The sequence below is a fragment of the Heloderma suspectum genome, chromosome 3 (genome assembly GCF_057233095.1).
Source record: "Heloderma suspectum isolate Gila_16-S chromosome 3, 16-S_ref, whole genome shotgun sequence".
Classification (NCBI taxonomy): Eukaryota; Metazoa; Chordata; class Lepidosauria; order Squamata; family Helodermatidae; genus Heloderma; species Heloderma suspectum.
Genome location: NC_139460.1, coordinates 272,254,094 through 272,266,414, shown reverse-complemented (window position 1 = coordinate 272,266,414; position 12,321 = coordinate 272,254,094). Strand labels below are relative to the sequence as shown.

The following is a 12,321-nucleotide window of genomic DNA, read 5'->3' as shown; positions in this document are numbered from 1 at the left end:
TTTTCAGGATGTTCCAAACTGTTGTATTGGCCACTCCCACTGTTTTTGCTATCTCTCTGATGGTTTTATGTTGTTTCCTCAGCCTAGTGATGGCCTCCTTCACTCACATGGACACCTCTTTGGACCTCATGTTGGGAGTTCCAGTGAACAGCTACCAAATACAAATGTAACACTCAGAACCACTTCCAGGCCTTTTATCTGCTTGATTGTTCATGGGATACCCAGGAAACAGGCCACACCTGTCCATGCAGCTGCTTGTCAGCCATTTGTTCCATTACTTATGAGCCACCAACGATGGGGGTGTGTGTATGCCACTGGCTGTCCTTCCTGAATGGTTAGTGCCCCACTTTTGTCAAAGCCCTTGAATTACAGCTGAAAGTCCTGACTTCGTTCCCATCTGGGTGTGTTTCCTTTCAACTTCAATGTGGTGGTGTACAGAGGCCAACTGCCAAAACAGTTATCCTTGTTCCAATATTTCTGGCCCCGACTGTAACCCTTGATGAGCTTGCAGTGTCATGTGAATGAGTCCAGTGGCTCTCTCCTCAGGAGACTGCTCAAACATTAGAACTTGTGGAGCCCCCAACCTGCAAAGTTTTAAAAAATAAATCACATAGTTCTGGCTTATCATGTAATTGGCTATCAGAAACAGCTGTATCTCCTGCTTCACCCTTTCCCCTAGGACTTAGCAGCATTATGCAAAAGAACAAGGAGTCTTCAAATATTCCATTGCAAAAACATCCACAACATATCTGTTTTCTTCCTACAGCAATCTCCAGATGAGTCTTTTGCTTCTGACACTGGGTGCTATTGTGTTGTATTTCTTAATCAAGAACAGCAACTATGTTGTTAAAGTTATAGCTCTCATTTGACAAAGTTATTTGCTAAATTATAAGTGCTACTTCTAATTGCTTGATTCAAGTGCTGAACCCAACGGCTATAACACTGCTCAATATTCCACTCCTCTTGAATCTGTAGTAACAGTATCTCAGAGAAGATTAGTTCATGGGTTCTTGCATGCCCTGCCAAAATAATAGTAGTGTCCGTAATCCTTTAATGATCTCTACCATCCACTGGAGAACTACAGAATTTTCCCAGTGTGGTACTGCTTCCTGACTCCAAGACTGGGTCCCAGAGGTCAGAACTCCCCCCAGGCACAATGCCAGATAGCCCCAGCCAGTATCCATAGTAAGTAGCTGTGAGAAAATAGCACCTAGGCATGGCTACTGGAGAACCAGGCCTGGGATGGGGAGCATCCCCACTCCCTTCTTACAAGCTCTGAGGTTCATGTCCAGTTGTTTCTCAGTAAAGTTTCTTTCCCAGGTTTCTTGGGAGTGATCGCCATGACACCTTCTTCAGCAGCACACAACGGCACAAAATGGTAAGCCCAGAGTGCAGGGTGAGGCAAATGCAGGCCTGGAAGTGGTATGCGGTGGGAATCCAGGGGGACTTGCCCACTTCTTGAGTGGTCTTGACAGGTTTGGCTATCCAAGCAATGTAGTTACTGACCATGGAGGCTAAGAGCATGATGAATTTCATCATGGGTGGATAGGCGTAGCAGCTGCACTGCTGTTAGTAGGAAACCAAAGAAGAAGAAACTTCAAAGAACTTGAGAGTTGGGGATGAAAGCAAAAAAAAGTTTTCTCAGACATTGTGTACTATGATGATCTATAGAGTTTTCCTGAGTTAGAGAAGGTGATAATTTGACATTATGAAAAGAAAAGTAAAACTGAGTCCTGTCTTCCAAATTAAAGAACAACTAGACTGCAGTTCATGAGAGAAGGAAGTGTGTGATTATATAGCCAATCACAGTGTTGCATATTGTATGGTGGGAAGCAAACATTAACACCAATGGAGGGGTGCTTTGTAGACTTACCTTAAGGCTCAGACTTAGAACTATACAGATAGACTGATGGCTGCTAACTGTGGAAGTCAAAGTGCAACTCTCTTGAACATCTTTCTGCTTCCCTTCAGCTGTATGAGATCCTGGCCACCACATCATATGGTGACCCAAAGGCAGGGCATGTTGGAATAGAAAGGCTGCTGAGTGAGGATGTCTTCACAGCTGCATTCCCACTGCATGATGTAAGTTGGCAAGCATTCTGCCCACTCTACTTTCATCTGGGTTACACAGGAATACCTTGGCCATAGTTACACCAACAGCCTTGTATGGAGACCATTGGTCCATCTAGCCCAGCCTTTCTCAAGCTGCTGTCCTTCAGATCTGTTGTATTACAACTACCATCACCCCAGCAAGAGTGATGGGAGCTGTAGTCCAACATATCCAGAGGACAACAGCTTAGGGAAGGCTGAAGTAGTCCAATATTGCCTACTCTGGCTGGCAATGCCTTCCTTGGGTCTTGGGCAGAGGTCGTTTGCATCATCTGCTAACTGGAGATGCTAGGGATTGAACTGGAGACCTCTGGTACTGTGGGAACTGATGCTGCCAAGGACAACATTCTTCACTCCCTATATCTAATTCTTCCTAAAATGGAAGAATACTAAATATGCTTATTATGCATGCAGATAACAGGATCCACCTCTTAAACGGAATGGTGGGAATTGCCTATGGTGAATCTTACTCAACAGCTTCCCTCTTTGCCTCAGGCAGCTGCTTATATTGGTTTAAAAGTGATGCCCACATACTGGGATAAATGGCAAGAAATCAAACCCACCATCTTAAATCAACTTCCTCTTCTTTTTTTTTTTTTTGTCATGACCAAATAGGTCTGCATCACTGTGCCCAGTAGAGGAGTGCAAATCTGTCTGCAGGAATGGGGTCTCTTCCACAGTTGATTTGAAATGGGAAGAGGAGGTAGTGAGAAGAGCTTATGGACTGCAGCCAGGTTAGAAATAGCGGCAAAGTGGAGATCCAATGTAGAACCATCTAATATCGGATGAAAGCAAAAGATATGGGACTTTGCTCTTATGGGAAAAAATCAGAAAACAACTCAAGTTCCAAAGTGGTTAAACAACATCAGACAATTTTTATGAGACTTGGCAGCCATTTGTTAATCAGCAAACATGAATACAGCTTCCCTACCCGCCAGCTTCCCATGGTCAACTTTGGAGAGACCTTTTAGGCTGCAGTAGCTTGGAATGCATTATACAACATGAACTGGACGGCATGTTGGATCATTCAATATAGGACCAATAATCGAATGAAATGTGTTAAAATTGTTTATTAAAAAAAGAAGAGCATATGGGCTCATAAGTGCTTTTTTTTTAAGTAATGTTGACAGGTTGTTTCTTAGCACTACACTGATCCTGCAGAGAGAGCATACATAGCTACTGTTCAAACTTAATTGGGGGAGAGGGCTTGCTACCGGGGAGGATCCTCCTTTTCTAGGATGCATGAAGCTCACGCCACACAGTGCCTGTAAGAACACAAGAATATAAGAAGAGCCTTGCTGGATCAGGCCAAGGGTCCATCTCATCCAGCATTCTATTTACACAGTGGCCAACAGAAACCTACAAGTGGGACATGAGTGCAACAGCACCTTCTGGCCCACGTTCCCTAGCAACTGGTGTACATAGGCATACTGCCTCTGATACTTGTCAAGGGCTCCTTGGAGGCCTCTCTCAGTGTCTAATCCAGTAGCCAAGTCCAGACACAGACAAAGGGATTATTTTCAAAGCTTTATTCCTCTTTTACAACTTAACAACTCTACTGTTAGCAACTAGATATGAGCAGCAGAGTACCTATGCCCTAAGTTGGAACAGGTGGTCCCTGTTTGAAAGGGAATCACTGGCAGACCCCTGAACTTAAGGGCTAGGGAGAGTCCCTCCCCTTTTCCCTTGGATCCTCTGGGCGCAGCCGTTGTTTGCACGCCAACTGGGCACTACACCTCCTTTCCGCGCCCTCCATTTGGCGCCGCTCTCTGCGTCGGCGTCGCGCGTCCATCAAGTCTGCTTCCCGTGCTCTGTCACTCCCAGGACTGCTATCTAATCTAGGAATGCCGGTGGGAGGAATCTCCGTCAGCTGTTGGCCCTGGGAAAGAGGAGCGCGCTCCTCTCCCAGGAGCAACTCCTCTTCCTCAGAACTACTCTGGGATTCTATGGGCTTAGTGTCCACCCTGACAATACTGGAGGTGGCCTATAGCCATCAGGACTAATAGCCATTGATAGCCTCCTCCTCCATGAGGTCTCTATATTGCTGTAACACAGCCCTCTCCAAGCCAGTGCCCTCCAGATTGTTGGACTACAACTCCCATCACATTAACCTTGCTGATGTGATGAGAGTTATAGTCCAACATATCTGGAGGGCACCAGCTTGGAGAGGGCTGGTATAGGAGTGGAGAGCCAATGCATCATTCCAGTCAGTACAACATGACCATCAGTATGGAGAGCACATCTCTATCTGTGGTGATGCTCAGTACTCGGGATCAATAAGCCACATTCTTTTAAAAAGGCTTTTTTGTTCCTTAGGATCCTTTCTTTATAGGATCCATTAAAAGGGATGGGGAACATCTGGCCCTCCAAATGGTGAACTGCAACTCCCATCATGCCTCACCATTGGCTATGCTGGCTAGGGCTGATGGGAGTTGCAGTGCACAAGCATCTCGAGGACCACACATTCCTCACTCCTGCCTTAAAGCATCGGCCCTGTTTGGCTTGCCTTTTCCTTTGATTTCTCTGCCTTTGGAACAGGATAAAGATTCATAGGGCTTATGGGGCTTTTCAATTTTGAGTTATGTTGTACTTTGGGAACTAATTAGCTGTTTGTTTTATAAAAACCTAAGTAGATTTGATGTGGCATGTTTTGGGAACCCTGTCTTAGCGCTCATTAATAACTTTGACTGTGTGGTAGAGCATCTGATTAGATTTATGCAAGCAGAATGCCTGCCTTGCAGTCACTTAAATGCCTGCTTGTTTGTGAAGAAGACAGACAAACAATATTCTTATAGTTTAGTTTTGGAATGTTTCCATGATTTTGTGTAAGAGTGAATAGATTCAATCTTACTAACCCATTTTTGCCGTTGTGAATGAGGAAGTATTTTATGATTATACATTTTAATCTTGATCTATTTATGAATGCTAAAAATGATCAATTATTGTATTTTATAAAGATATATTAGAACAGCCTTTTCCAACCTGGTGCCCTCCAGATATGTTGGACCGCAACTCCCATCATTCCCAGCCAGTATGCTTGGGGAAGGCTGTGTTAATATAAAATACCACAGCTGTTCTTGATGTGCTAACCTCACTCTCTGCCCAAAGGGTCCCTATAAGATGCCTTCGGAGGAGATGGCTCCCCCTCCAATGAACCAGAGGCAGATTCTTTTCCACTATTGGACCCAGTGGTGTAAGTGGAAGAAATACCAGCCTTTAGATCACATCCGCAGGTACTTTGGGGAGAAGATTGCTCTCTACTTTGCCTGGCTTGGTGAGTACAAGGCCCCTAGTGTGCTCTCCCTCGCATCTCAAACTTTGAGACCACAGTGGTACTCTGGTTCTTCTCCCTCAGTGGAGGAGGTTATCTTTAAATGAATTACTCCCCCTCCTTTCTCTACAGGCAGGGTTGTGACAATCCCTGAAGCGTATTAGCATATTCTACAAATTGGTCAAAAGGTGCATTTTAACAGACTCTGCTGACAAGCAGAGAATTGGGGGATTTGGGAAGAGATCAGTGATTGTCTGTGTGGTAAAACGTGCTCCTGACCCATTTCTGATTGCTTTGTTTTGTTATGTGCTGCTGAAGTCTTTCAGTGGTTAAAGCTGGTGTTTAAAGTGCAGATTCACCTCTGATAGCATAGCTTTTCAGTGTCGATAGAGAACATTCCAGAACTGTAGTGCTGCTCAAAACCTATGTTTCCCACTTGCTCCCCTTATATGCCCTGCTCTATCAAACTTCTGTATATCAGGAGTAGAACAGTTTGTCTTCAAAGTGAACATAGAGTGGGGGAGGGCCAGAGTTTGGCGGCAGAGCATAGTTTGGCATGTGGAAGGTCCTGGTTTAATCCCTGGAATCTTCAGTTAAAGGATTTCAGGTAGTAGGTCCTGCCTGATGACTTGGAGAAACTGCTACCAGTTAAAGAGATTTGCGCTAGATAGGGCAATGATCTGCTAATACACAGCAGCTTCATATGTACAATGTTCTGCTCAGTACTCCATTTTCAATATGTTCTTAATGCACTTGAATGCTGAATGATGCCTGTTGCAGAGCCCTCACATGACCAGCTCACTATGGACTTGGGGTCGCTGTGTATAGTTGTCAAGCACTTTTCTCATGGCCACAGTGCTCTTTATGGTTGTGTGAATAGGTTGTGTTCATATGTCCTTTCCTCAAGAGAAATCAAATGTGATTGCCAAATTTAAAGGCTCCTTGTTGTAACTAATGTTGCTGCTCCCACCCAAGTCATGTGGCTCTGAACTGGCACTATGTTGTGTGTGTGTGTGTGTGTGTGTGTGCACATGCACGCGTGCGTGCACCAAGGAGAGTAGTCATCACCTATGGACACAAGTTTGTATTGTTAGACTACTGCAGCGAATTTATTGAGAGAGTTTACAATAATGTATAGCGCTGCAGTCATCCAGAAATCTTCCTTCCTAATTGCCAGCTATGCATACAGACTCCCAGAAGGTATTATCTCAGCTTGGCTTCTTCAAAGGATGGAGTGTGTGAATGCAAAGTTCTTCTTTTAGCCTGGTCCTCTATATTTATCCCATGCGTATGCATGCGTGTGCATATGTGTGTGTGCACATGTTACTTACTACCTTTGGGGGCATTTCCCAGCAACTGCAGTTGACCCATCATATTGCAAGAAAGTTTCATAAACTTGTTTCTTAATTTGTTCCAGTTAGGATGTTATGAGAAATGGCTAAACATGTAATGGATACCATTTTCCTGAATATAATGAGGACTTTGTTCTTTATTGGTTCTTGGAGCCATCCTGTATTATAGAAACCTTGTTACCTGATGTTCCATTTCCAGAAAACACAGGCCTTTTCATAAGCCTGAAACTTGGTTCAGGCTTTCTGGCAAGCAGGCTGATGATGGCCAATGACTGGAGGTAGGCGGTTGGGACTTGGCTTCTGCAGTTCTCTAATATGCCTTTGCCTCTCTTTCTTTAGGTTTCTACACTGGGTGGCTTTTACCAGCAGCTGTTGTGGGGACACTTGTCTTCATAATAGGGATCTTTATGATGTTTGATGACATCCCTACGTAAGTTGCAACTCTTTCCTTGCTCCTCCTTCCTCACTTCTGTGCTCAGGAGACCTACAGTCAAGCTAGATGGTTTTGTGACACCTGATTTTTCATACAGGCATTGCACACATTTCTTGAGCAGAGTGTGTATTTTCATGGATGCTTCCAGTTGTGTCTTTTATGGTGCCATTGCCCTGCCTTATTCACAGAATTTTACAGGAGCGGTCAGATGATGTCATCTTCCATTTGTAAGCCTCCCATGTTTTCCCACTGCTTCGCCCATCTCTTTCTTACTGCAGAAAATCCACTAAGGAAAAAAGATGGAATTGTATCACAATTGCCTTTTGGTTGGTAGCGCAAGGAGCCCTCCGTCTGGAAACACCCCAAGTTTCCCACCAGCCAGCATGAAATAATTTGACTAATCAGAGTTCTACTGTTTAGATTCACAAAATTCTCGGGAAATGTGCTCCTTGGAGACAGAATGTGAATGGTGGCTTTGATACTTGGCGGGTGTCTGTGCAACTAGTGTTAAGTAGGGCCTAAGGTAGTCACACTTATCCCTGCAAAAATGGAAGTAAAAGTGATCCTAGGGACAGAGAGAGCAATGGCCAAAGAAGCAAAGACGTTCAGAAGAGAAGCTGGGTGTCAGTCTGGTGGGTTAACTGTTATCTTTTCTCCACTTTTACTTTTGCTTTCCATGTGAACTACAGACAGGAGATCTGTACCAGTGGTAGTAAATACCGGATGTGCCCACTCTGCAAAGTCTGTCCTTACTGGAACCTCTCCAGCATCTGCACAATGTTTCAGGTACAGTCCATAGCTGTGAAGAACAGCTCTGATTTAAAACATGTAATACATTAATTAACATGTTATTAAAGCCACTGGAGTGCTAGATGATACCCACAATGTGTTCTCAGTTTGACGCACCACTCAGAAAAGAATATCAGACATACCCTGATATGTTTATTTTCTACAGCAGATGGTGGGGTATCTTAGAGCTGACTGAACTTCCTGCTTGCTCAAGTAAGCAGGTTTGTGCAAAGGAGACTTATTTCCTCCATCTTCCTGTGGGAGCAAAACCCTGCCAAGTTTTGGACATGACATATCTAAAGGGGGGTGGGAGGGAGGGGAAACCCCAGCATTCTTTTCCCCAAAACTAAAGGATCATCTAACTAAAATGCATTGAATTGTAACAACACAAGTCTTTAAAAGAACCCTTTAAAAACAGAGAAAGAAAGAGACAGGATATAAGTCATCTCTAGGTCTCAAATCATTCTAACAACAAATCCTGAGAGTCGGATCTTCCCCTACAATCCCTCCCAGGCACAGCAACAACGCTGTGGGTTTCTTGAAGGCAGTTGGTTGCCACTATCTGAACAGAATGATGAATGCTGAACCCTTGGTCTGATCCAGCATGGCTCTTCGTATGTTCTTAACACCACAATACAGCGAAAACAGCAAAGCCACATGCCCTATCAGTGAGCTATGATCCTCCCCTGTTTTGCATATCCCTGCTTTCTGGAGTGAGTAACTTTCCTCTCTACCTTCTTACTGAGGGCTGTTGCACAGGATATGCCAAGATAATGAGCTCAGTTTAGATGGTTCCAGGTGGTTCAATTTCTTCCATACTACCTGCCTTGAGAATGTGTGTGTATTTGTGTGTATGTCCATTTGTTCGGAGGAAATCACCACAAATGCCCACCATGTGCTGGTAGCTGTCACATAGAAAACAATTTGTTTCAGCCTCTCACATTACTTAACATAACTTTTGGGATTTGGGTTTTTTTTTCATGCATAATACAACTAACCCTTTATAGCCTTTTATTTGTCTTGGCACATACTCAACTGCAATTCCTGTCTGTCTGGTTCTTTTCCAGGCTGGTCGTCTTTTTGACCATGGAGGGACTGTCTTCTTCAGCATCTTCATGGCTCTGTGGGCAGTCACCTTCCTTGAGTACTGGAAGCGAATGAATGCTACCCTGACACACCGCTGGGACTGTTCAGACTTTGAAGATATCGAGGTACTGGCTTTGGGGGAACCTCTAAGTACAACTAAAATCCAAAAGTGAAATAGAGTACACTTCAGATTTCCCTCTATTATAGGAACGTCCACGACCCCAATTCACTGCCATGGCTCCCATGACAACTAGAAATCCCATTACTGGAGAGGAGGAACCCTATTTCCCCAAGAAGAATCGTTTCAAGAGAATCGTTGCTGGATCAATGGTCATCATCATGATGGTGAGGGAGCTGTTGTTTGGGGGTCAGGGATATCCAATAAAGCTGAGTCTTGAGGCCTAAAGATTCCTTTTAGCAATACCCATTTAGTCACAATTTCCTTTGCTAATCAGTCTTCTTTCAGACAAGAAGGCTATGGTAAAATCCACAGCCCTCTGGAGAACATAGCAACTGAGGTGGGGACAACTGTTATCTGAAAGCTGCAGAAGATACCATGGAGTTACTTTTAGAAGTTCAGGCTCAGCCATTCACCTTTTTCCTCCTCAATAACTATGGTTAAAAGTAGCAGCTGAGGGGTAGGAGTGAGGACATGGCACCATTACACCAAGCTGCATCTCATGGGAGGGCATATAGGAGCACTGGAAGATACCAAGAAGCCAAGATACAGTTGTAAGATTGCAGTTTGGACTAAATGACCTCTCAGGGTACCTTCCAGTCTTATGATTCTGTGACTGCCAAAGGAGGATTATTTAAGACAGGGGTGCAGAACCTCAGACCGAAGAGCTAAAACTGGGGCTCCAGACATCCCAATCTATCCTTCCGGGGTTTGCAAGAAGATTATGGCCTCTTCCCCCAACCACCAATCATTTGGTGGTTTCCCAGCTTTTGTACAGTTTTTTCCCCATTCTAAAAGGTTGCATTGCCTCTCCTAAGACTTAGTTACTGGCACTAACAGCTTTAAACTAAAATATGCTAGTATTTTCTGTATTTTCTGTGTTTTTGCCCCTGCCCCCTTTTGCCTTTAGCCCTGCCCACTGCTGGCATGTGTGAGCTTCTTTGAAATGGAATTTGGCCCTCGGACTGAAAGAGGTTCTGCACCCCTGGTTTAAGAGTACAAGACCAGTTTGGTTTAATCTGTTTCAGCCTTTTACAAGGCTTTTGTAAGGATTAATAAGATAACATCTGTGTAGTGCTTTGAACATTCTAAAGCAGGCTTCCTGCAACCTAATACGTTCCAGATGTGTTGGTCTGCAATTCCCATCATTCCCAGTCAGCATGGTCATTGGCTGTTTCTCACACATAGTTGCCAGGTTTGGATGTCATGCCATGGCTCATTGTGGGTTATTTAACCTGTGGTGCCCATGGATGCCAAATCGCATATACAACCCCCACTTGAGGGTTGTTGTGTCATGCACACCTAGAGAGCATGGGTTATGTGAGAGTTAACTAGCCCTCACATAACCCTAGAAAAGACCATGGATTATCTGAGGTTGTTTAACACTTGTATAACCCACACTCCCCAGGTTCACATGACCTGACAACCCCTGAGTAGGGGTTGCATATTCAAAATGGCTCCCACACATGCCCTGCATGCACTGCACCCTTAGCGTGGATTAAATAACTCACGGTGGGCTGTTGTGTCATGTGGACAGCCCCAGTTTGTGAAGCCCTCGTCTCAGACCCACCGCTGCAGATGAATTCCTATTCAGATGAACATCCATGCCATTATGAAACATTACATTTTTTGTGACATCCCAGACTCTAATCTAGGGTTGGGCAACCTGCAGCCCTAGGGCCACATGCAGCCCTCAGCCTAATTTCAAAAGCCCTCTGCATGAGATCAATTTAGGCCTCTGGCAAGAGCCACCAGTCCTTTCCCTGGTAGCATGCTGAGCTGGAAGGAAGAGGGAGAGAGAGAGAAAAACGGGGTGGGAGAAAGAGAAAAAAATGGAGTTGGCAGAAAAGGAAAAGGGGAGATCCTCCTACTTTTGGCTCTGGCCCTGCTCACTTCAGCCCCACCCACCGCTGACATGCAGCCCTCAACAGAAAGCTCTGATCAGGCAAACCCATAGTGACAGACCCATTCCCAGTAACTGGACTTGCATGATTACTATTTATTCTGCCTGGCTCTGTCTGCAGATTGCTGTGGTAGTGATGTTCCTCATTTCCATCATCCTTTACCGGGCCATCATTGCCATAGTTGTATCCAGGTCTGGGAACTTCCTCATCGTGGCTTCGGTAAGACACCTGTGTGGCTCCCTTCCAGTCTGGCTTTGTTGTGTCATTTGCCTTTGGACATCACATTCTTTTCTCTTTGCCTCCCTTAGGCATCTCGTATTGCCAGCATCACAGGCTCAGTGGTGAACCTCATCTTCATCCTCATCCTCTCCAAAATATACATTGCACTAGCACATTTCCTGACCAAGTGGGGTAAGTGGGCTGTATTAGGGAATGCTGGAGCAGATCCTGAGCCTCACGCCCCAACTGGAACATAAAACTAACACCTGAGTAATAGGAAAAAGGGAGATGAGGCCTTTAATGAATTCCACAAGACCCACTCCCCCCACTTCTAGCCAAATCATGCCCCCATAGCCCTTCTAAAAGCAGGAGCTTAGATTTGAGCACTGCATTAAATAAATTTAGTGTTCTGCCAGCAGCTTTAAAACAAAAAGGGTGAAAGTGACAATGGAGTAACTTTTCCAGTCTGAAAAATGGTCTAAGGAATTGGCAGCATATATCTGTATTCTCTGTTTGGCAACATCAGAATTGCTCCAGTGTTTCTTAAGAATTTGTCCACAATTTTTGAATCTTCAAAACATTTTCTCCCCACACTAGGGCTGTTTTGATTTACTGTCAACCAATAAAAGCTTGTATTGTCACTCCAACTTTCTTTGCATTATCCCATCTTCAGCCCCAATTATAGTAAAGATACAAATGGGTAATTTGTTTTGATATAGGTGGCTGTTTTGCAGGAAGTCTCCCATGTTCCATGAGCTTCCTAGAGGCCTCTTGGGCAGTAACCAGAACAGTTAGCAATCTCTTGCCCAAAGTTGCCTGCTTGTTTTTATATATTTTGTTTTTAAATTAGATAGGTCTGTGCTCAGATTATAGGGGACAAGAAGGGGGGGTGTCCTTTGTGAATCTATAAGCCCCACTTTCTGATTCCCCTTAGCTTTCTAAAAATAGAGCTCCACAGCAAAACCATTTGCCTACGTCAG

The 12,321-nt window shown here is 44.5% G+C and overlaps 1 protein-coding gene across 2 annotated transcripts in view; it reads left to right on the top strand.

Annotated features, from left to right (window-relative positions):
• Window positions 1-12,321, top strand: part of ANO7 (anoctamin 7) — a 53,002-nt gene that overhangs the window by 19,638 nt on the left and 21,043 nt on the right. For both annotated transcript variants that reach the window (XM_084847026.1, XM_084847025.1), the window contains 9 exons: window positions 1,321-1,378; window positions 1,972-2,082; window positions 5,218-5,383; window positions 7,072-7,162; window positions 7,855-7,951; window positions 9,022-9,165; window positions 9,248-9,385; window positions 11,243-11,341; window positions 11,431-11,533. In XM_084847026.1, the coding sequence (XP_084703152.1) occupies window positions 1,321-1,378; window positions 1,972-2,082; window positions 5,218-5,383; window positions 7,072-7,162; window positions 7,855-7,951; window positions 9,022-9,165; window positions 9,248-9,385; window positions 11,243-11,341; window positions 11,431-11,533 (1,007 nt within the window). The remainder of the gene's footprint in view (window positions 1-1,320; window positions 1,379-1,971; window positions 2,083-5,217; window positions 5,384-7,071; window positions 7,163-7,854; window positions 7,952-9,021; window positions 9,166-9,247; window positions 9,386-11,242; window positions 11,342-11,430; window positions 11,534-12,321) is intronic.